Genomic DNA, 25,764 nt, shown 5'->3' with positions numbered 1-25,764 from the left:
GAAAACGGACCTCCATATCCCCCTCTTCTCACAAGCTGCTGGCCTCAGTTTATACGTCAGAAAATCTGAGTCTGTGAAGCTGCCTTCCAGGCAGGGCTGCTGCGGACAGCTGCACAGGCTGTGCACTGTACAAATCCAGGAGGCGCCACATGTAAGGAGCACACCTGGAGCTGAGCAGAGCTGTGACCTTGCATACAAAGGGGTACTGTGAGAATTTCATTTGTTAGATCAGTTTGGAAAATGCCCAAAATTGCGAAGATTAGCCATCATCACAATACTTATCAAAAGAAGTCTCACAATTACCCTCTCTCCACTGATCCTCTATTGGCAGAGTCTAAACATTTAGAGTACTTACTCTCTACCTCACTGTACCATCAGCAATAACAATGACAAACACACACACACACAAATTATTTAAACTCAGGTGTTAATCACGACGCCGAAGATTGCTCTCTCTCATAACGCAGCATTTTCCAAACTTGAATGTGTATGTGAATCATTTGGAAAATTTTGTGAAAATGCAGATTCTAACTGCGGGGAGGAGGTTTAGGCAGAGGAGAAAGAGGAGAAGGGAGGTGCTGAGACTCTGCCTTTCCGACGGTCTCCCCAGACCTTGTTACGGTGAGACTGATGCTGCCGTCCCACTTTGCGGAGTGAATTTGTTAACTCCCGCACCACCACGCCTCGGCATAAGGCATGTACGTTATTTTCCTCTTGATTTGTTGAGGACCAGCTAGAAATGATGGGTCAGGAAACTGAGGCCCACAGGCCAAATCTAGCCTGCTGCCTCTTTTTGTAAATGCAATTTTATCCACGCCCATGTATTTGCATATTACCTGGGGCTGTATTTATTTATGTACTTATGTCTTGTCTATGGCTGTACTTATAACATGGTGGTGCTTATTTATTCACATATTGTCCACAGCCCTCTCTGCACAATGGCAGCAGGGCTGAGTAGTTGTGACAGACGCCGTATGGCCTGCAAAGCTGAAAATATGTACTCTCTGGTCCTTTAAGAAAAAGCTTTCTGACCCCCGAGCGAGATGACCAAGCCGTTAAAGTGAGACAAACTTGCATTGGGTGGGTGCAGGGGCCAGAGTAAGAGAGACAGGAGGGAGGAATGCTGAATTTAAAATCAAACACACTCCATTACACTGTGGTTTCGGCCCCAGGGCCCGGCTAGCCCACTCGTTTCAGAGGAGAGTTAGTTACTGTCAGTCCTTCTCCACAGCGTGATGGTAGATGGGGTCTCCTCACGTTTCCCTGTTGGTGGAGAAACCGGATACACCCCGGGAAGCCGTGGCGAGTCCAGCTTGGCCTCCATCACAGAGGCCTAATGGAATTGGCAGAAGCCGACCTGTACGCAGGGAAATGTGATCTGTTTGTTGTGGTCCAAGGTGTTCTAGGAAATCCAGCTGGCCCCGGCTGTGTCTGGAGGCACGGCCAGCCACCCCTCAGAGAGCCAATTCATCCTGACACTAAGCCACCAAGCAAAGGATCCACTGTCGAGGGGCTGGCTATAAATAACCCTTTGGGGTGATTTCAGCATTTGTTCAGGAAACATGTATTTTATGGTTCTGTAGACTCTCCAAGCCGGGCTGCTCTGATCCTTCACGTGAGTCACAAAATTCTCTCAACCAGAGTTCTGACCGGGTGACTCCAGCTTCTGTTTGAACACTTCTGGTGATGGGGAGCTCACTACCACACATGCACGTGCCTGTGTAACTACTTGCAAGGAAGATACTCCGTGAATAGAGTTCACACTTGCTTCCACATGACTCCCATCCACTCTCCGAGTGCTGTGTTCCAGAGCCAGAGAGAAAGTGTCACCTGTGTCACCATCGCAGAGCTTCAAACCTCTTCTTGGAGGTGATCTTGGGTGGATACACTGCTTGACCCTTTGGAGCCTCTATTCCCTCACATTTGCACGAGGAAGGCCCTGAATGAACACGTAGAATGTTTGTGAGGGTCAGTGTAGCAGCACCTGTCCAGCTGTCCGCAGTATCACATGGGATGTTCACACCACCGATGTGGAGTGGAAAGCAGTTATTCTCATTCTACGAATAAGGAAACTGACGCTCAGAAGGGTAAGTGACTCAGCCGGGGAGGGTTTCAAATCCAAGCACGCCTGATGCAGGCTTGATGCTCTGTGGGTCTTCTCACCTCCCTGGAACGTAGGGGACCAATCTGGGGAGAAGGAAACCCTCAAGCCTACCAATTCTGGATTTGAGGGTTCCAAAATAAGCCCATGAAGGTTTGAAATGAATCGGGTCAATGAAAACCTCTCTGTTTAGAAAAAGGAAACGTTTTCTCAACTTCTCCAACAGGAAATCTGATTTCCGTCCTTGTCGCCACTTTATTATTTCTTCCCAGCTGCTACCGAGATCACAGCTTCAGAGATGGTTAAATGTTTGTCACATTTAATACTATCGTCCCCATTTTTCAAGTACGGGAAGCTGACTGATGCTTGAAATGCTGGGATTAAAACTCAACTGCCTTATACCGTGAGAAAACCGTAATTCAATAAGAGACATGTACCACAATGTTCACTGCAGCTCTATTTACAATAGCCACGACATGGAAGCAACCTAAGTGTCCATCAACAGATGAATGGATAAAGAAGATATGGCACATATATACAATGGAATATTACTCAGCCATAAAAAGAAATGAAATTGAGTTATTTGTAGTGAGGTGGATGGACCTAGAGTCTGTCATACAGAGTGAAGTAAGTCAGAAAGAGAAAAACAAATACCGTATGCTAACACGTATATATGGAATCTAAAAAAAAAAAAAAGGTTCTGATGAACCTAAGGGCAGGACAGGAATAAAGACACAGACGTAGAGAATGGACTTGAGGACACGGGGAGGGGCGAGGGTAAACTGGGACGAAGTGAGAGACTAGCATTGACATATATACACTACCAAATGTAAAAGAGATAGCTAGTGGGGAGCAGCTGCATTGCTTGGGGAGATCAGCTAGGTACTTTGTGTCCACCTAGAGGGGTGGGATAGGGAGGGTGGGATAGGGAGGGTGGGAGGGAGACGCAAGAGGGAGGGGATATATGTATACATATAGCTGATTCACTTTGTTATACAGCAGAAACTAACACAACATTGTAAAGCAATTATACTCCAAAAAAGATGTTACAAAAATAAAAAATTAAATTTAAAAAATTAAAAAATTTAAAAAAAACTCAGCTGCTTGCACAACTGTGTGTGCAGAGCCAACGTGCACACTGCTGCCCAGACGTTTGTCACTGGGGTGGCATAGGATGGGGTCTTCTCTGACATGCAGGAGCGAGGCTGGGCAGCCAGAGACAGGGGCCGGCGGGGTGCTAAGTCCTGCTCTGCACCCGTGTCCCTAACACCCCCCTCTGTCTAGCCGTTCCCACCACCCCTGCCTGTTTGAAGGCATCCATCTCTTTCACCTGCATGACTTCAACCCCATCCTCCATGCCAGTGTCACTGGCTCCCTCCGCAAACGTCTTCCCCCATTCCCCACACGGCCACCGGAGTGATCCTCCTCACCTACAAAGCAGATCGAGTCACAGCCCTGCTCAGACTCCTTCAGGGCCTTCCTGTTGTCCCCAGGGTAAATCCCACACTCCATGACACGTCCCAACACGGTCTGCTCTGCTTGACCTCTGCCCGCTCTGAAGCCTGGTCCCCGACTGCGGCCCCTGCAGCCTCGGGTCCGGCCTCTGAGGGCTCGCTTCCAATCACCCCCACTGGGTCAGGCTCTCACCTCTGCACTCTGCCTGGAACCCACTTTCCAGCTCTCCACGATGGCACATTCCAGACGGCCACGGACGCCTTGGCCCGTCTCCATCAACAAGCGGCGGCCTTCGTCCTCTCCCCTTGAATCTGGGCAGGCTCGGGGAAGGAACGCCCCGCCAGCTTGTGGCCCCAAACCTTAAGAGACTGGCAGCTGCCACCCCCTCTCTGTTGGACCTCTGTGTGGCCTGCAAGAAAGCTGCCTGCCTGCTGGAGAGGCCGGCCGCCAACTGCCCCCTCCGAGGCCCCGGGCGTGAGAGGGAAGCCCTCTTGGATCCACCAGACCAGATTAGCCTCCAGCTGAATACTATCAAAGGACCTCAATTAATGCCACATGGGGCAGAAGAATCCCCCAAGTGAGCCCTATCCAAACTCCTGACTCACAGAATCGTGAGATGCAGCAAAATGGTGGCCGTCTTAACCACTAAGTTTTGGGGCAGCTAGTTACACAGTAACGGAGAACCCCACACGCTCTCTCCCTCCCCTCTGTTGACTAACAGGCACGCACCTGTTCCTCGGGGAGCCTCTTCTGATGACACAAGTCCTTCTTAGGTGCCTCTGCTGCATGTTCCCATAGAAATCCACACCTCACCCATCGGAATGCGCCCAACTTCTCTCCCAGTGCCTTAAAGGTCATACAGAGCAAAGTAAGTCAGAAAGAGAAAAACAAATACCGTATGCTAACACATATATATGGAATCTAAAAAAAAAAAAAAAAAAAAGGTCATGAAGAACCTAGGAGCAAGACAGGAAAATAAAAACGCAGACCTACTAGAGAACGGACTTGAGGACACGGGGAGGGGGAAGGGTAAGCTGGGACAAAGTGAGAGAGTGGCATGGACATATATACACTACCAAATGTAAAATAGATAACTAGTGGGAAGCAGCCGCATAGCACAGGGAGATCAGCTCGGTGCTTTGTGACCACCTAGAGGGGTGGGATATGGAGGGGGGGAGGGAGGGAGACGCAAGAGGGAAGAGATATGGGGATATATGTATATGTATAGCTGATGCACTTTGTTGTAAAGCAGAAACCAACACACCATTGTAAAGCAATTATACTCCAATAAAGATGTTTAAAGAAAACAAACAAAAAAAAGGTCTCCAGAGGCAAGGATCCCGTGTCTGTCTGCCTCAGCCCCGTGCCTCTAACAGGGAGCACAGTTGTTGTCTAGTAAATACTTTATGAATGAGGAACGCAACACCCCTTATTTCTAAGGGGTTCCTGATTAGGGGTGAGAAGTGAGCTAAGGACACAACCAAATTCTTAAAGCCAGCAAGCAGGGTTAAATGCCTCTCCATAAGGCTAGGAAGGAACTGATGCATAAATTATGTCCAGCCGAGGAGGCTGGGTATACAGATATTGCAACACGTGACTATTAAACGTCTCTAAACATTTCCATCTGTGATAAGCGATTCCTAACAATATCACTTGATAAGACAGGTGACAACTCCCCCGCCGCCAACACCCCCTCCAGACACTTGGACTCACCTGAACACTGGCCTGGTTTATTTGTCCATTCACTCCTCCATGAATTCATTTGTTCAAGAAGTATCTATCAAGCATCCCCTGCGTACCGGATGCTTTGCCAGTTGCTGGAGATTTAAAGCCAAAAAAACCACGAGGTCACCAGGGCCATGACGGCCAGACCTGGAGCACCTCAAACAGACTCAGTGCTGATCAGGGAAGGCTGCTCCCTTGCAGGGGACTTGGGATGAGTTCTTGAGGAAGAAGCCCCAGGTAGAGAACTCCCAGCGTCCCTCGCTCCTGAGTCATCAAGAAACCGATTCCTCGTGGCTGATAATCATGAAATTAAAAGCAGCTGAGGACTGGGGCTAAAAAAGGGAGGTATCCTCAGTGGTGGGGCAGGAGCAGATGCTTCTCAGAAGAGAGAAATCAAACAGGCAATGCCCAAGGCCTTCAGTGATGGAGGAAGGCTGAGACCTGTTAAAGAGGGGGGAAAAAAAAAGGAAAGCTTGAGGCAAAACCCAGAGTTAAAGCTTAATTAAGAAAGCAGGCATTTTAGGTTCACACAAATAAGCAAACAGAATCCCCTCAGCCCCTCCTGATCATCACCAAGTAATTGCTTTAAAGCTGTGGTTTGCTCTGCTTGGATGATCCTTAAATACAAGTTGATAAAAGTCACGGACATACGAGTGAGTGGAGAAGACGCCCCTTGACACCTCACTTCCTAGCTTGACCTTGGCCGTGTGTGACCCGGGCAGGTCACCTCTCCCCTGTGGCGCCTCTGTTTCCCTCTCCACCCCAAACACCACGGTGTGGGGGGATGAAGTCAAATGGATCCTGCGTCTCCTCTTGACCCGGAGTGTGTGACCTACTTTGATATTTGGCACAAACTCACTTTGAGTGAAATCCACTGGGGTTCACGCCTTACCTACATCACTTATGACCTGTATGACCTTGGGCACAGCAGGTTAGCACTTGGGACTTTGTTTTTTCTCACCTTCAGATTGGAGTTTTTAATGCCAACCCCCTACTTCTGTGAGAATTACGGAAACCAAGGTCCAAAGCATCAGGACGCAGGGAAGTTCCTCTTATTTCTCCACAGGAGTGCTGCGGCTCTCTCACAGGGCACTGCCCAGCCAGTCTCCATCAACAACTCCAGAAGGCCGAGTGGTGCACTCATGCAAAGGATGCTGGCAGCGGCATCACCAGGGATTTGTACTTGCTCTCCCGCTGCGTGGAACAGGGAGAGGAGGAGCTCTTGCTTGACTAATAATCCCTCCTTACTCTCCAGGCCATGACTTGGGAGCCCCTTCCTCCTGGGTGCTACCCCAGAGCCCCAGGTTCAGGGCTGATTCTCTTGCTACCATCAGACCCTTCAGGACGTACACAATTACCCACCTCTTTGTTCCCCCAGTCCCTCCTTCTACTCCCAGGATGGGAAGCTCTGTGAGGGCAGGGGCCGAACCTGTTTCCTTCACTGCTGGGTCTCCCAGACGTTGTCTGGCACTTCGTAGCAACGCCATGACTGTTATCTAAGTCAGTTTTTTGAGTCATTCCAACCCTGCTCCTGCATGGCCACTAGCTAACTGCCTCATCTTAGGGAAAACAAAACACATCTTTCTAGTTTCACCTGTGAAATGGGCTCAGGAGTAACTAGTATATTACTAGTTACTCACCAGAAGACACCATCAACTGCAGGACACCTGTTTTCTTATATACCACTAAGAAAGAAAGAAGACTTCCAAAAACCTTTGACCCGATGTTATTTTTTTCTCTTGGAATTTTCATTTCATAATTAGTTTAAAATCTCTTTGAGATTTAATTGGCACAGATGTTATCCCATGTCACTCTTGGGCACACATAAAAAGGAAAACTGATAAGTGAATCAAATTGGTTGAAGTATTCCTAAATGTTCTTCACATTCAGAGTCACTTTGCCATCCAAAATCATCAGATACGTAACTTTCCCCGGCCCTCCGTGTCATCAAGATTATTGGTAACGCAGCATTTCTTACAAGAATCCTTAAAAGAGCCAAAAGTCGTGTTTGCTGAGTGTTTAATCTGGCTTTGCAGCAACGTAGCACTGGTCTACTATTGATGTCTGCCCCCCAGATATTGCTAAATAGCTCTGACTGGCCAATTCTGCATCCCTTTCTCCACAATTGTTTGATTCCTGGGGTCTAAAAGAATGCTCCTAAAATGCTTCTAGGATTTTCATCCAAGCTGCCGACACCCATTCTGTGGGTTTTGATGCTTTTACAAGCACAGCCAATGACAAGTACATCACGATGCTACAGGACCAACAGCAATTATAAGATGACATCAGTGATAAGGCACAGCCCAATTTCCAGACATTAATGAATGAAAAAATATGCCTCTTGATATTGATGAATTACAGTACCTCGTGGGGGCTGCCCTTAGAATGAAAGCATGACTTTTTTGAAAAGCCTCTCGCATAGGGCCTTGCACACGGTGGGAACTAACATCATGTTTCTTTCTTTCTCTCTCTCTTTCTTTTCTGCCAGCCTGGAGATGTTACCTCTCATTCGAAGTCTCCTGCCTATGATGAGTGGTTGATGGAAGGGAAGGGAGGTTTCAACACACAGAATGAGCATCTGATGGGAAATAGGGAAAAGATGAGAGGCAATATAGGACACTGGGTTTCTAAACCTACATCTACAGTGACCATGTCATTTATCATCCAAGCCAGGACACTTTTGAGAGTAAAAAAGGTAGCTCTCAATAATTTCACTGGGCCCATAATCAAAAACTGAGGCTGGCCCAGAAGATCCTGGGTGTGTGACAACCTACCATATCCCATCTTCCATCCACAAAGTCAGGCTGAAATCAGACGCAAAATTCACTCTGCTTTGAGTGCCTTTTTGTCCAAAACGAGAAAGGTCATGAGATAACTGATGGGCATGCAGGTACTTTTGGTGCCCATCCCAAGAAGGCTTAACAATAAATTCCAAAATTGGTTAAAATACGAAGCCGCTGTATTGTGGGAGATGCTCCCCTTCCCCAGCTGTTATTTATGGTGCAGAGAAAAAGGAACCACAACGATGATGGATCTGCTTTTATCGGATAAAAATGGGAGGGACAGTGAAAGATCATGGTGAGATATCGTGCAGAATTTCAGGAGGACACTTTAAAAACGTGTATTAGAGGAAATGAATTTTTCACTGGCTAAAATAGATCCATTTACAGTCGGAACATCCATATATTTATGAGTGTTTTTAGCTCTCAAAATAGTAACTCAGGACAGAATAACAAACAGTCTCTTAATAGCCCTAATTTATCAGACTCAGCAGTTTAAGAAGAATAAATAAAAAGACATAGGAATGCGCGCGCGAGAGAGAAAGCAGGAATCCGAAATACTGGAAATGGTACCGCCCAAAAGTTTACTCCGTGTCTGTCTTCTTAAGAAAATGAATCTAGAGAGATCTCAGCACAAAGAAAGCCAAGAGTGGCTTTAAAAGCACCCAAGGTTGGGTGCTGATGGGGGTGATGCAAGGTGGGGGTGAGGAAAGGAGCTTGGCCATGTTACTCCATCTCCCTTTTATGAATGAAGACCTTTGCCTTCACATCTTTGAACGTATTTCTTTGAGGACTCCCATTCTCAACCCCTAATTGTTTTCTTCACTCTCCTGTCTCTTTCCTTGTCTGGTCTTTTCTGTGGACTGCAACAGATTTATATCTGCAACATCACTTTGATCACCACCTCCCTCTGGGATGCCAAGATGCCACACAGTGGAAAGTACACGGAAGTTGGAGACAGACAGACCTGGGTTCAAATAACATTTCTGATGTTTTGTGCTGTGTGACCTGTGGCAAGTTACTGGACCTCTCTGAGTCTCGGTTTACCTCTCCATGAAATGAGATTAACACAGAACCACCAATCCCTTCTTTGCATAACTTTCCTTTGTCACTAGAATTGTCTTCTTCATCCATTCATGGCTCATAGTGCACAGCAGAGACTGGCACAACGTTGTAACTCATCTACACTTCAATAAAAAAAGGGAAAAAACCCAACATGGCTCATAGTGTTCAACTCACTACGATTTCAACCTAAGGAAAAACATTATTTGCCACATAAATATTAGTTCCCTTAATATATAAAGATTCCTAAGATATTAATAAGAAAAGCATAGCCAAAGCAAAATAATCATAATTGTAATGAGAATCATAAGAAAGGACATGAGCAGGAAATTGGCAAAAGAAGAAATAAAAATGACCAACCAAAAATGACTATTTAAAAAGAGAAAATCATCCAAACTGGTAATTAAAGAAATAGAAATTAAAACAATGCCTGTGAACTTTTAAAAGTTCAAAAAGAATAATAGTAAGTGCAGAAAACTGTTGCTCATGGAGCTGTAAAATTGGTAAAACTTTTCGGGATGGCAATTTCGAATATCTATCCAAAGTCTTAAATATCTGGCAACACTTTGGCTTTAAAATTTCATTCAAGAAATTTATCTCAAGGACAGTGTTTTTTTTTAAAGTTCACAAAGACTTATGTATAATGATGTTTATCATGTTATTTAAATTATAGAAAATGTGAAAACATTCTAAATGGCCGACAACAAAAGATGGGTAATGTTAAGTAAAATAAAATGAAATTCATTGCAGACATTTAAAATTATGCTTTTGAGAAAATTTAATAACAGGCAAACGTGCATAAAACAATTACTAGAAGCAAATAGATAGTAGTTATCTCTGGATGGTGGGATTATGAATGACTGTTCTCTTTGCATATTTCTGGATTTTGAAATTTTCATTTTAAAGGAAGGAAGGAGGAAAGAACAGAAGAGGGAAGGAGGAAAGAGTGGACACTGGCAAGAGACAAATTTGTTTCTACGATGTCCTCTACTGGATGGCAATGCAAATATTAGAATGAGTCAGGAAAGAGGAGGTGGAATTGGGTGATGGGCTTGCCACTGATGTACCGTGTGAGGTTTTGCTCTTTCCTTCACCTTGCTGCACAGTGGTTTTCTCCCCTGTCAGATGAGGACAGAAGTTGCCAGCCCAGCTTATGTGTTGGGTTGCTGTGAGGATCAAAAGGGGTGCCATGTGTGAAAGCACTCATAGAACTGCAAAGTGCTCTACAAGTCCTGGGAAGTGTATTGCCTTCATTAGTGCGATCATTCTCTCTTGCTCCCTTATCCTTTGCTGGAGAGCTGCTTGTCAGGCGATGAAGCACACTCGGTATTTCCACATACGCAAAGTGAAGTGCGTGGGGCTACCCAGATCTGTTTCAACAGATCTGCCATTGAGACATCACCAAGCAGTCACCAGAGACCTCTGTGACTGTGGGTGGGAGCACATGTGGACCTAAGAGAACAAACTTGGCATTGGGTGACCGGGGTTGGAGTTAAACTCGTCCATTGTAAGCTGTGTGGACTCAGACAACCCGCTCCACCTGCCTGCGTGCCATTCATTCATCTGTGAAACAGCGGTAGTAACAACAGTCCTAATTCTATCACATGATCATTTGGGAGGATGCATCCAAAGCATGTGCGTGATTCTTGATGACCACCAACATTGGATACAACATTGAGACTGCTGTGTAATCTTGGCCATATAGTTATATTGCATATAAAATACAAGCCCTACAGGATGGGGTTCCTCTTGAACTAACAAGCAATATTTGAAAGAGGCTGCATGAGCACATTTTGCAGAATCACTGATTTTAAACAATAATAAGTATTATTATAATAAAACAAGTTTTTGTTAAGACTTCTCAAAGGCCTCAATATGCTTTTGTATATGTGAATCTCCAAGAGTAGGTTCAATTTCCCAAAGACCTTGGACCATGGAACCCTGTTTTTTTTTTTTTTTTAAAGAAATTCACGTTCTTTTATTTATTTATTTATGACTGTGTTGAGTCTTCGTTTCTGTGCGAGGGCTTTCTCTAGTTGCGGCAAGTGGGGACCACTCCTCATCGCGGTGCGCGGGCCTCTCACCATCGCGGCCTCTCTTGTTGCGGAGCACAGGCTCCAGACGCGCAGGCTCAGTAATTGTGGCTCACGGGCCCAGTTGCTCCGCGGCATGTGGGATCCTCCCAGACCAGGGCTCGAACCCGTGTCCCCTGCACTGGCAGGCAGATTCTCAACCACTGCGCCACCAGGGAAGCCCCGGAACCCTGTTTTTATGAAGCATCTCCCTCATGTTCCTTAGCACAAACCTGGTAAATGTTGACCTGAAATAAAACCAAGCCAAGGGCCCCGGCTGGGTTCTAACCTTGTTTCTCCAATGCATTGCTCTCCTGAGCCCTTTTATCCTGAACCAAAGATGTAGCATCTAGTTTTCTTAAAGGAAATATCACTCTTACCCATTTAGGCATGTTAGTGCCAACATGTCTTATCCACTCACCCGTCACCTTCCTATTAATTATTTGTTTTTAATTAATCCATCTATCTATCCATCTATCAATCTGTCCATCCATACGTTTATTCCTATTTAACAGACTGCAAAACCAAGGATCAAGAAGATGAAGTAATTTGCTTCAGGGTAAGTAGAGCTTAGGTTCAAATCTAGATATGTCTGATTCCAGGGTCTGCTGTCTTTTCATTGGATCACAGTGCCCCACCTCCCCACCGCCCCTGCCAGGCCCCAGACGCCAGAGAGTCGGGAAGTCAAATACAGAACTAGGAGAGGAGAAAGAAGCCACAGCCAGATTAACATGCAGGAGCAGCTGTGAGCCCTAGAGTGGTAGGGATCTAGCGAGGGCCGGGCTGGAGAGAGACCGGAGCTCCCTCCATCCTGTGGGTGTGAGCTGGGCCTGAGAAACAGGCTCATCCAGCTGCTGTACTGGGGCCCTCACTGAGCTCACTTTTCTTCTCAATCAATTGTGATGATAATACTTGTCGGTCAGAAGGCTCTGAGAATTCAGTGAGCTCATGTGTATAAAGGCCTTGGTGAAACTCTTGTCCAAGGGCTCGGGAAATGGTACCATGCCCCATTTCATCCCAAGTCCATATGGCCCAGTCACATACCAGTTTCCACTGGTGGAGTCACCACTTACTGGATACCCACCATAGGTCAAGGGCATTTTATGGACAAAAACCAAGTTCCTCTCCTGGAAGAGACCACAGCCTATTTGACCTCATTCACATCTCTGCTTTTCTTGGCAGGGAAGACTTGAGGTATCAAGAGACTTCTTTACAAGCTCTGGAAAATCAGCTGAAACATCCAAGGCTTGTCTGTATCTGATGAAAAGACTGTCAGAGAGCAAATTCATGAACTCTGAGAACACCAAGTTCTAAGAGATTATACTACTACTATTATTAATAATAGTAATAACAGCAGCAGTAACCTTGGCCAAAGTCACGTTATACGTTTCCTAATTTTATCTTTCCTCAACGGTGATTTTTGTTAACTGAAATCGAATACGTAGCCTTTCTGATCCCTGAAAGACCCTGTATTTTCCTTTTCTCTTTTTGTTCAATAAAAGCAAAAGAAGAAGAAAGTGTTTCTTGTTAAAGATTGTCCCGTGCTGCAAAGGGCACTGGATACAAGGATTGTGTTTTAGTCGAGAACACAGAGAGCAGAAAAGCTTGACTAATTATGTTCCTAATTACTTGAAGCATCTTCTGTTTGACAATATAATTATGCCAAAGTGAGATGTCTCAGTTACTGAGGGGAAGGAAAGAAGCCCCCTCCCCACCACCCTTCCCCTTGCTGTTATTTAGGCTGGATTTAAAAAACTTTTTGTTGGACTTCCCTGGTGGCACAGTGGTTAAGAATCCACCTGCCAATGTAGGGGACATGGGTTCGAGCCCTGGTCCGGGAAGATCCCACATGCCGCGGAGCAACTAAGCCTGTGCGCCACAACTACTGAGCCTGCACTCTAGAGCCCGCGAGCCACAACTACTGAGCCCGAGTGCCACAACTACTGAAGCCTGTGCTCCTAGAGCCCATGCTCTGCAACAAGAGAAGCCACCACAATGAGAAGCCCATGCACCGCAACAAAGAGTAGCCCCTGCTCGCCGCAACTAGAGAAAGCCCGCGCGCAGCAACAAAGACCCAACACAGCCAAAAAATAAATAAATTAATTATTAAAATAAATAAAAAACTTTTTCTCAACTCGGAGGTTATCTACCAAAAAATGAAGCCCCACTCCTCTCTCTTAAGCCATGACAGGCCATGTAGAGTCTGGTTAGTTTTTCCTCCAACAGCAGGATTTCCATAAATAAATGAGGTTTGCTCAAAGGAAATAGACCTTTCAGGGACTATCCACCTATTCTATTGTCCTCGGTTAAGGTTCAGTTCTCAGCAGGGTGTGACCTCCAGCAGAATCTTTAAGAATATTCCAGAAGGATCAAAAATGAGAAGGCAAATAATAGTTCTTTCTTGTAGTCAGGTTCTAAACACACCAGAATTGAAGTGGACATCAGTTCTGAGATGCCTCCAGTTAAAAAGGTTGGTAGATGCAAGCCAGGTACAGGGGCAAAGAGATTGGCTAAAGGGAGCAGAATGAGACACAGAGGAATTAGCAATTGTTAATGAAATCCTTGCACCGAGTGACTTGTCAAGTTGATGGTGAAGCAGCCCTGACCTCTTCCCTCATCCTCTTGGGACCACAGTTTCCTAAATGGTAAAATAGCTGGTTGGGTGAGCTTGTGTGGTCCACAGACCAGCTGCATCAGCATCACCTGGGGGTTTGTTAGAGCTGCAGAATCTCAGGCCTCTCCCCAGACTTACTGCATTTCAGAAAGATCACCCAGGTAATTCATGTCCACATTAAAGTTTAAGAAGCTCTGGAATAGCCTACATTTGTGACATACCTCCTTTCACCCTTTCTCAAAAGACAATCTCAAATTAACACATTCCCCCAGGCCCTTCCTTTCATACATCTCTAGAAAGCCTCTTGACAGACCAAGTCACCAGCAGGTATGGAAAATACTTTTCATATCTGATTGATTAGTACTACCTACCTGGAGTGCTGTATGGGTAAAGGATAATTAGGCAGCATCAAAACCCAGCAGGAAAGAACTCTGTGATCAATTAGTGATGTCTGCCATGGGCACAGGCTGGGGATTACAGGTGTGCTCAATTAGATCTCAAAGGGTTTACTTCTTAAAAGAGGACTTGGAGGCAAGGGGTGGGTTATGGGTGAAGGCCCTGGGCACTAACCAACCTGGATTCCTGGGACTCCATTCTTGCTTTCAGACCTCAGATGAAGGTTCTGGACTCAGATCACAAAGGACCTTACTACCCTGATGTTCTTCAATCCCACCACCTTTGATCACATGCATATACAGTCATCATACCCGCTCGTGTTCTCACGAAAGCAGGTTTTGTTCCTATGTCACAACAACCCCAGCTTCCCTTAAACCAGAGCCCTCATCTTAAATAATAATCTGGCAGTGGAGTGGGGAAGCGCCAAGCACACTGGCCTGAAGCAGAGCCCAGCCCGCCACCTCTGCTAGGCATCTGTTTCCAATGAAGCTAAGGAAATTCCTGACCCCACTCCTGCATTCTCTGATTGTTGCCCTGCCCTCGCCGCCACAGCAGCCTCTCCCCTCTGTGGGCTCTCAGCTAAGCCAAAACTCCCCACGGGCTCTCGGGGGCCAGGAAGCAGAACAAGGCCTGGCGCCCTGACTCCCCTGGCAGTAGTGAGCTGCCAGCTTTGATTCCCAGAGGCTGCCTAAAGGTACCTATGAGGAAAATCCACCTTCATAAGGTGTTTGAAGTCTGCCTTCGACATGGCTGTGTATTAGGAGAGTTCTAAACCGAACCCTCAGTGATGTGCCTTTTCTAGAGATACCTGCCCACGTGTAACCAGAAATTACCTGCTACTACCCGACACTGCAAAACAAAAGCTGAAAGTCCATTTAGGAAGTCATAAGTGAAAGGCAGTGGTTCTCAACTGGGGGAGATTTTACCCCTCTGGGCGCATTTGGCAATGTCGGGTGACATTTGGGGTTGTCACAAATGGAGGGGACAGTGTTACTGGCCAGGGATGCTGCTAAACACCCTCTCATGCACAGGAAGCCCCGCACAACAAAGAATCATCCAGACCAAGATGTCAACAGGTTGACCCAGCCCCCGGGTTTATAGGGTGGAAAACTGCTGTCCACACAGGAATCCAGACCTGCTCCAGTGAGCTGGCAGTAAGGCTAAGCTAGGTGCTCCAGCCCCATTATCTACCCAGCTGCATAGTCAGGGAAGATGGAAGAAGAAAACTGGTCCTGAGGATGGCCCCACCCAGGCTTGTAGCGAGAAGCTGAAGAGAAGGAATGGAACATGGGAATGAGGAGCTTTAAGGTACAGTCACCAGGCCCAACAGCGAGACAAAACTCAGCGGCTCTCCTGGATCATTCAGGTTAACAACACTTTCCTGCTTACTGGTAATTAGAAAGGGGAGTGGAAAGAGAGGAAACACACGGAGGGAGGGAGCTGAGGAGACTACATTTCCCATATACATACTATGAGCCACAAAGAAACCCAAACAGCAGGTAACTTGTTTTTGTTGTTGTTACTGTTATTTGCAGTTTTTCCTCTAGAAAGTGGTTCTTTGGACACTGTTTTGAGATTCATCCAAGTATATCACTGGCTAGTCTCAGGGAGTAAGTACCACCATCATTCAGTGCCTCTGATTTACAACCTCCATCATGAATCAGACAAGTGGAGAGCTGGCCCACACCCATGATCCAGATTTAGGTTTGAAGTCTGAGGTTCTGGGTCAGAGCAACTTCTTTGCCATCTTGTTTCCAAGTTATTCTAATTACCCTGCTATTGTGACATTGTTGCCTTCAGAAGTAGATGAAACAGATGGAAACACTGACATAAGCCTCTGTCCCCTGATCTCCATCTGGTTAAGACCGTCCATAGTCACTGTGTCTAACCCAACCAACTACCTCATGTCATCCAAGGAGATCCTTTTACTACAACTACCCCACCATCTTACATACATACACAGGCGTGTTTGAAATGTCCATTTCCAAATGGCCCAAAGTGATGTTAAAGGTGGGGCTCATTCTGGAGGGTCTTTACAAAGCCTGTAGCCTCAAAATCTCTCTGATGGCTCTGCCAGCTGGCCCTCACCATTGTCATTCCTGCAGCATATCCAGAAGCCAGTCCCACTTTAAAAAATCAACATATTTTCTGATTTTAAAAGCAATACATTGCAGAATACATATGCAAAAGAAAATAAATGTCACCTGAAATAGCCCCAGCAAGAAATGACCACTGTTAAGTAGTAGTGCATATCCTTCTACATATTTTCAATATGTGTGTGTACCTGCATCTATATCTACCCCTACAGAGCATATACAAATACACATAAATATTTGAATTTAGTCTCATTGCCTAAAAAATTTCAACACCTGCTGTTTCATCAAACTATATGTCATGTTTCTTTCCCTGCCATTATGTCCTTTTCTGCACCATCACTGCATGGCATTCCATCATCCCAATCTACCCTAATTCAATGAATTCATACCTTACAATTAGATGATATTTTTCTTCTTTTACTACTGTAAATAACACTGTAATGAACATACTTAAAATACACCTTTGAATGCATCTATAGCTTCCTAGGGTGAATTCCTTACAGAGAAACTGCTGGGACAAAGTCTATGTACCATTTTTATGACTTTTGAGGCACACCTTCAAACTGAGAGATCAAACTTTTGAAAATATTAGGAACCCCCTTCAAACATGCAGGTGTATAAATCCCCACATTGGAAAATTAATGGAATGACTCTTTTGTCCAATATTTGGGAAGTTAAGATCTAATTCTAGTCCTAAAAACATTACAGCTCACTCCTCATTGGTTCTATACTTGCAATTCAGTAACTGACCACTAGTGGCCACTCTTTGGCTTCAAAGGATGAGGGCAAGACTTACAGGAGTCACAGGGGTATCCAATACTGTAAACCCACCAATATTATAGCAAATACTATTCACAACTCTGTTTCTCCCATCAGAAACAGAGATCCTCAAGGGAAGGTGCCACATATATTTTAATCTCAGAAAACCTAAAGATAAGCAAAGTGTCTGCCACAGAGTACACATTTATTTTATGGTTCAGGAGTTGCCTTCAACATCTAAACATAAGCCTTAATAAAATTTACATAGTAAAGATGCCACTAAGGCCCCAGTGAATTTTGCTTAATCAAAAAGGTGATGCCATCTCCAGTGTGAATCTTAGTGCCAGTCCAGGAATAAGCGCATTTTTTTCCATTCTCCCAGAGAGAGGAATATGTTTAAGTGAAGATATTTCTTAGAAGAGAATGATAATTTTAAATACAGGAAAAGTAAGAAAATAAAAAGAAGGTGGTTTATGGTATTTTAGGGTAACCAGCCAAAGGATGACATTTCTTTCCTGGTTTTCAGTGCATATTTCTGGGAACAGATTAGGCTATAAATGGAAATAAGAGTGTGCATCATTCCAGGTCCTAGAAAACAGACGGTGAGAGGCAAGTTGGTTCCTTTCAAAAACAGAGGATCTGACTTTGAACTGCTTGATGGTGAATGAACCAACCTTCCCTGCAATGTCTGGCTAAGGTTTCTGCCTACACTGAGTGCCAAGGACATTTAAATGTGTGATATTTGATTTGCTGGGTGCAAAGCTCAGATGGGGCCTGGAAAATCCATCTGTACTCTCATAGGTTTTCAAAGGGAAACAAGGTTATTAACATTTATGTAGGCTTTAATATCATGGATCAGGCACCAGGAGTATAAGAACTCACTCAATGGTATGGATCCCATGATAAGCTCTCAAAACAGTAGAGAGGATGGTGAATTTTGGCCAGGCCTGGAAGATACATTAGGATCATACTCTTTAAGATGGAGAAAGTAAGCCCCGCAGAAGGAAAATAACTCACCCAAGATTACCCAGCTAGCTAGAACCCTACCTAAATCAAACAAATAAACAAAAATTCCTGGTCTGTTAACTTGCAGATTAATTACTCTGTCCCTCTTCTCAATTCTGTTTTGGTCTTCTGTCTCGTGTTTCATTTCATGGAAACATAAAAACTGGTGATAAATAAAAGCATTCATGCCTGACTAAGCATCATTCTCTACAGGCTGAGTGACATGACAAGGGGTCTGAAAAGACCACTGATATTTGAGATCTGGTGGACAGTATTCCAAATGGTGGAATGTCATAATGGCAAGGGATACCTTTTGGGTCAAGGATACAAGGGATTTCAACTCTAGGTAGGATTTTGATTAAGCATATCTCCAAACCTTCTCCTCCCCTCCAGCCCTGGGGCAATACCCTTACTTAGACCTTCACATATTTTACATGTATGACTCCAATAGACAGCTGTCTCAGTCAAACAGAAAAACAGAAACCACCCTAAGTATTTAAACAGGAGGAGCTGAATACAGGAATGTGGTTATACCAGTGTTAGAAGAGCTGAGAACCCAAATAGGTGAGGTAAAGTAGAGAATCTAAAAAGCTGCTGTCTTCTTAGATTTCAGGGGCAGAGGGGTGAGGGGACATTACTGGAATCCAGGGTCTGGAATCATGTGGGGAAAGTTGAAACCATGGTAGGCCTGTTTAGCAAAGAGATAGGGTGAGGGAGAGGGTAAGAGGGAGAGAGAAAGAAAAGAAGATATAGCATCCTGGCTTCATCTTGAAGCTAGAAAGAAGAGACAAGGAGAAAGGTAAGGGATGAGTCTAAGTGTCAACAGCTCCAAACCTAAATTTTGATCCAACTCCTAATTTATTTCATTGCCTCTCATCTCTCCCTTGCAGAATCTGTCCTGCGTGATCTAACACACAAGTCTGACACTGTCATCTCCTGTTTTACATTCTTCCTGGGCTTCTCCTGCATTTTGGGGAAATGACCCTTACCTCTAGCCTAACATACAAGGTTCCTCTCCATCTGGATGAATGTAAGGCAGACCAAAGCTACTAAAGTTTTCACTCTGGAGCGGCAAATCCATTGGGCTTCAGGAAGGAGGTGGCCTGTTGTGAGCTGCATCAGGCTGGCAAGTGAGGATGCAGGGCGTGAACGAAGGCCCTTCCGAGTGGAGGAGGATGACCCTGGGTGGAGAGGGAGGGCACACACGGTGGGGGCCCAGGGACGGCTAGTGCTGGGCTTCAAACCACAGCCCCCCTGGTTCCAAAGCCCACCAATCAGAAAAGGGATGAGTTGGGTCTTTATAAGAGAAAATTCCTTCTTCACCCCATGTGAATCTCCCATGTGAATGGGTCAAGAATGTGGGAGACATTCCAGGCATGTGACGGATAATTGTTTGAGGATAAAGATGAAAGTACAACTTAGGCCCTTGAAAGCCCTCCCAATGAGCACAGACTTCACACAGCGGGCAGGTGATGTAAGCCCAGCTGGGGGACAGAAAGCCCACTCTCACCCCACTGTGTAGCATGGCCTGGCCGGGGAGGAAGCGGGAAGGAGGAGCCTCCTGCCGTGTTGGCTGCTGCCGCCTGCCCAGCGGATGGAGTGGGGGGGGCCTCTGCAGCCCCGACTCAGGCCCACAGCCCTTGCACCAAGAGCTGTACCTCGTGTTCTTCCAAGGCAGAGAAGTCAATAAACTCATTTTCTCACAGAAAGAGGATGTCTTTGGGAAGGCCCTGGGGAGCTTGTCTGCAGAGTTTAATTTCTGTTGAAGGCTCCTGAGTAGGCAAAAATAGGGAAGGAGGGGGGAGCAGGAGGAGGAACCGAAAGAGCTGCCACCATCTGTTTGCTGAGAACTTGACTTCACCGGGACTTTTAGGTGCATGATCTCATGCGATGCTTGCAACAGCCTTGTGACGGGGGAGACCGTGAGGGCGGGGGTAGAGCCTGGAAGGGGTCAGGGAGGTCGGCTGACCTCTGACACGACAGGGGGTTAGCAAGTGACCCTGGGTGCCCGGCATCCAGCCACATGCTGGGGACCTGGCAATGCACGTGACAGCATCCCTTTCCCCAAAGACCTTTCAGTCTTGTGTTGGAAAATGACACGTTGAGAGGCCTTTGGAGCCCTTTTCCGGTGCATTAACCTCCATTCACGTTTCTGCCTGATCACCTCTGGGAACCAAGAATGGTCACCTCTCAAGAAATTTACCAAACATCCGTAAGCATAGGACAGACATTTCTTTTCCATCTGCATTAGCTTTCAAAAACCTGGATGCATCTTAAAATTGATACAGGAATTGAATGTAGTTGATTTTTTTCCTTAAAAAAAAAATATACATATATACATACATATGTATGTAGTGTTATTGAATCAATGGTGTGGATCGATAGCGTCTTCAATCTGAGTAAACATGGAAAATGTTTATAATCGAGACGTTATTACCTCTCATTTGGGAGGCACAATGTAGAGTGTTTGGGGCGGGGGGAGGTAATGGGGGATACAATTTACATCCCTTCTCTCTGGTGATGCATGCCCATTTCATAAACATGATTTTAACTAATGTCCCATGTGAGTCAATTAATGTCACCAGGAAAAACAAGCAAAAAAGGAAATCTGCTCCTTAATGTTACTTCACATGAAAATGCAGCTCCTGGAGGAGCACGAGTGTGGATCAGTTCAAACTCCAGTCTCTGGAGTCAAGACTCAGAGTCAAGTCATGGCTCAGTCAAGATGGGAATTGGATGCACGTGAGGAACTGTGTTGATGGCATTCTTGACAAGGGAACAACACGGACCATCACAAAACATCCTGTCTTTCCGTTTGTTAAGCCACAATCACACGTGAAAACATTTCAACTTATTTGTGGACTCCAAACTCAATTCCATGTGACTTACAAATTCCCCAAACTTCCTAGAGTCTGAAGATTGAGAATAATATATAGGTTTAAAAAGGATGCAGAATGCATTCCAGTTCCCCTCTGGAGTGGTCCTAAATTCAGTGCAGTGGAAGGAAATGTAGGTGAGACATCTTGGGTGCATTTGCAAATGGTTACACACAGGGCTGGATGTGTGTTTGGAAATGAGGTGGCTTCAGAAACACACTGGGTCCATCAGAAAGTGGGGTCACCCAGGCCAGGGGAGCAGGAGACACCTGAGCTGAGCAGGATCATTACAGGCTCCCTTCTCTCCTCTTCTAAATGGGATAAGAGATCATGTGATTAAAAAATAAATCTCCTCAGCTCTGGGGATCTCCAGGGAACATTTGTTGTGATGAGATTTCAGGCCTGATTTTCAAGAAAAAGGAGGTGCCAACTATTTGTACAAGCTCCTCAAACAGCATGATCTCTGGCCCTTAGGAGATTTATCTTTTATTTATACAGAGTATTTTTAAACGCCTGTTACTGTAACAAAGAAATAACTGAGAGGCTTCATGTAAAAGGCAACACAAACATGTTTTTAGAGGATGCATTTAAAGAAAATATGTGCATAATATTATAAAACAACTAAGTTGAAGGTTAGGTAGAAGATGTCAGTCATTCACTTAAACCCACTTCTAATTTGGCACTGGTAGGCCCAGGGGAGGTGAATCTGAACACAAGACATTGTCCCTGAGGAATGAACGATCTGGAGGAGGAAAGTGATTTGTAAAAATACTAATTTCAGCTTTGAGAGACACAAGGTAGAATAAAGAAGCCACAACACAGAGAAAAAAAGAGTAACTACTTCCCAGATGGAATCACTTAAGGTTTTCCTGAGGAGGTGGCTTTTTGTCTAGAAAAATTACATCCTCTTAACCTAGCATCTATGCTAATGTATTAGTTATCTATAGCTATATGACACACGACCATAAAATTTAGTGGCATATAATAAAAATAAACATTTATTACTTCACATAGTTTCTGTATGGCAGGGATTTGGGTACTTCTTTGCTGATTAATTCTGTTTCAGGAACTCTGATGATGTTACATTCAAGATTGGTTCAGAGCTACAGTTCTCTGAAGGCTGATTGAGACTGGAGGATTTGCTTCCAAGGCAGCTCACTCGCATGGCTGGCTAGTTGGTGCTGGTGGGAGCCTCGGTTCCCTACTATGGGGACCTCTCCACAAGGCTGCTTGAGTGTCCTCACAACATGGCAGCTGGCTTCCCCAGAGCTAGTGATCCCAGGAAGAGCTAAGCACAGACTGCTACGTCTTTGGGGATTCGGCCTCCTCAAAAGGCATTCTTTATCCTATCCATAATATCCCACTGACTACACAAATCAGCTCTACTCAGTGTGGGAGGGAATTACATGAGGGTCTGACTACCAAGAGGTAAGACGCATCAGGAGCCACCTTGGAAGCTGGCTACCACAACTAATGATGCTGCCTGAGGCGGTGGCACTTTGTTATTACGTTTGGTCTGTAGTGATTGGGGTAAGAGTAATGGGGGAAATTTATTCAGCACATAGCAGCATCAGACTTGTGAACCACATAAGTCTCGGTTCAAATCTGGGCCCATCTGGCTTCTCTGCTGGTGGGGAGACGATAAAAGCTGGAAAAGCCACATTAGATGCAGGATGGAAGCCATATGTTGAAACAAGCCAGCCACACCCAGCAGTCCTGGGTCACCCTCCTGTGGACTATTATGGGAGAAAAAAGTAAACTTCTACCGTATTTAAGACATTGTGTTTTAGGGTCTCTTTCTTATAAGAGCTCCACCTGTACCCTGATATATTTAGTTGGTACAAAAAAGTTTAACCTCTGAATCTAATGTTCCTCATCTGTAAAGTAGGGATAGAAAAACAAACCTCACATTTTTCTTGTGAAGAAAAATGAAATAAGGCACGAAAGTATCTGTCCAGTGTCTGGCCCAGAATTCACACACTCATCTTGTCACTCTTGTCCTGTCTGAATTTATGATCAGTGTCAACATACTGGAGGCAACAGAAATATTCAGTGAATTCAGCAGATGTGTGTATCCATCTACCCATAGTGTCACTCCCAGGGAATTTAAAACAATTTGCTTTGGGAACTTGTGGGATTTAAATAAACAAGGCAGTGGTTTCACGAAAAGATCTTTCAGTGACTGGTTTGGGGCCAAGATCTGCCATAAACATCTTGTCCTCTCGAGTCCTCAGTTTCCAACTCTGGAAAATGAAAGAGAGAGAAAAAAGAGAAGGAATGAAGGAGGGAGGGAAGAGAGAAAGGGATAAGATCAATGTTTCTCAAATCCCCAAAGTTCCAGAAAGCAACCACAGCACATAGTTCTGCTGTTTCCCAAGTTACGGCATTGGCTCTGAATAGCATTTTGCTGAGGAAAGTGTTCTATAAACAAGCTTGCAAACCACAAGATGGACAAAATGATCCACAAGGCACCGTCTGGTCCTGTGAATGTTTCCTAAGACACTTCATCTCCAGTGATAACTCCTGCTTCATATCAAAGAAACCCCCCACTTCTTCCACTCTTAGGGGTGCGCCGTTTGTCCCAAAGGAACTTGACAAAAGACAGACACAAGTCCACAGAGGACTTCCTTAGCTGTGGCTAAATCTCTGCAACTCAGCCAGTCTGAGCCATGCCATCTAGTGAACAAACTGGGCAGTGAAGCATCCTCCAAAGATGGGCTAAGAATTCTCCTTCCAGTTGCGATGGCCACTTAAATACAGAATTAAAATGAGGAAATGAATGATCCTGCTGAAACCTCAGCTCTAGCCAATGCCCTGGGCCTGAAATCATCAAAACTGTCATTTTATTTTCTCCTCTCTTAAAATGACTACTTTTAATTTCCCTTCTGAAGTTTCTCTGGCCAACTCATCCAATTTTCCATCAAAATTACCCACAGAATTAATTTGTATGCATTGGCACAAAAGAATGGGCTGATAGGATGGGTCACATCCAAGTGAAAAGTAAAAAAAAAATAAAAACAAAAGATTCCCCCCACCCACCAAAGGAATACAGTAGACGGAAGAGTGGGGTGACTGGGGTGATGGCCAGAAAGTACTGCCCACTGAATTCTTGCCTTCCCTCCTGAGGCTTAGTGTCTCACACCCACAGCTGCAGAAGCTTTTCCTCGCAGGACCCAAGTCTGATGCCAACAGTTCTGTGTCCCCTGGACCCTCCTCTGCAGGTAGAATCTGAGTTATGAATGAACACCTGGGGCAGCTTTGGCTGGATCAGGAAGTCCCAGAGGGCATGTTGACGAGAAGAAGGGAGACATAACAAATAAAGTCGAGCCTGATGATGCCAAGTCAGTAATGACAATAAATGTATGGTCACACATCTCTTCGGTTAATTAAATATATTTATTTATTATCGGGCATTCTGTTTGAGGAGGGGGAGAGAGGGATGAAGACAAGATGGTCAGGACCCAGTAGATTAAGGCTAGGCTTCAAGGCAGAGTCCCCGGTTGGTTCTAATGATTTCTAGATATACAGATAGTAGATGAATGACCTTGGGCCAATGACAACTTCTTTAAGCCCCAATTTCTTCATCTGTGAAACAGAACTTACACCACTCTCCTCAGTGTGGTTATGAGGATACATTATCATCAGCCTCTTTTAATCCTTTCTGGAACAGTGTGAGGTATTAAGGAACAAGATGACTGAGGCCAGGGCCTTGGGTTGCATTAACTGCATAATAAGTGCTGGTCTTCTTGCCCCTGGGGCTGAGCTATCCACCCTGTGAAATCTTTCTCTCACTGCCTCTCTGGGCCCGATCAGAAGTCAGGAAACAGCTGAGAAAAGCATCAGGGAGCTGGTGGGTCCCGGTCACGGCAGCATCAATAACCTTGTTACAGTGACACAAGATATCAGCCCACTCTGGGCTCTGATACCCAAAGGTGCCCCACAAGGTCTAGACGCATAGACACTCAGATGCTCGTAGATTTCATCAGAGATTGCTGTTTTTTGTAAACTTGATCTTTGTTTAGTTTTGCATCTATTTAATAAGTGCTCCCATTCAGTCAGAAAGCAATTATTTTGCATTTACTCTGGCAGGCATTGGGCAAGGAGTGTGAGAAAGAGAGAAGCACCAGTCATTTGCATCACGCCCTCCAAAGGCTTGCAGCCTACTGGAGAAGACACGACCATAAAAGCAAGCTCCTGGGACTTCCCTGGTGGTCCAGTGGTAAAGAATCTGCCTTACAATGCAGGGGACTCGGGTTCAATCCCTGGTCAGGGAACTGAGATCCCACATGCCGCAGGGCAACTAAGCCTGCGCAGCACAACTACTGAGCCGGCGAGCCTCAACGAGAGAGCCCACGCACCCTGGAGCCCACGTGCCACAACTAGAGAGAAGCCCGTGCACTGCCACGAAGATCCCACATGCCTCAACGAAGATCCCGCATGCCACAACGAAGACCCAATGCAGCCAAATAAATAAATTAAATAAATAGATAAATAAAAATTAAAAAAAAAAAAAAGCCAAGTCCTCTTACAATGGCTAATAAGTGAGAACAGAGCAGAGGTGGGGATACTTCTACCTGCAACAAGAGAGAAGGCTTTCCAGGGAGCGAGCCCTCTGATGGGGGAGGCAGGGGGAGGGGGGAGGGCGGATGGGAACATCTCCCAGCCAGAGGGCACAGAGTCTGCAAAGAAAGGGAGGGAGAGCTTGCCCAGCCCACTTGGGGAAGAGCTACGATATCAGAGTGGCTGGAATCAACTTTGCGAGAAGAGAGTTTGTGGTGAACAAGGCCAGGAAGTTAGTAAGTCGGGGGTGAATGAAGGCCGTT

General features: G+C 45.4%; 1 protein-coding gene across 2 annotated transcripts in view; it reads right to left on the bottom strand.

The window, feature by feature from the left end:
• The window catches only part of LOC309617191 (uncharacterized protein), a 661,226-nt gene that overhangs the window by 84,156 nt on the left and 551,306 nt on the right, over positions 1-25,764 (bottom strand). The window contains exons 10-11 of one of the 2 annotated variants that reach the window (XM_082369112.1): positions 5,270-5,722; positions 4,286-4,402 (exon numbers count right to left, since the gene is read on the bottom strand). In XM_082369112.1, coding sequence (XP_082225238.1) covers positions 4,286-4,344 — 59 coding nt within the window. In that variant the 5' untranslated portion in view covers positions 4,345-4,402; positions 5,270-5,722. The other variant, XM_082369113.1, reaches the window with a different exon arrangement.

The sequence above is a fragment of the Balaenoptera borealis genome (assembly GCF_965194805.1).
Source record: "Balaenoptera borealis genome assembly, chromosome: 19".
NCBI lineage: Eukaryota > Metazoa > Chordata > Mammalia > Artiodactyla > Balaenopteridae > Balaenoptera > Balaenoptera borealis.
Note: the sequence above shows the minus strand (reverse complement) of the source record. Positions and strands in the feature narration are given on the sequence as shown.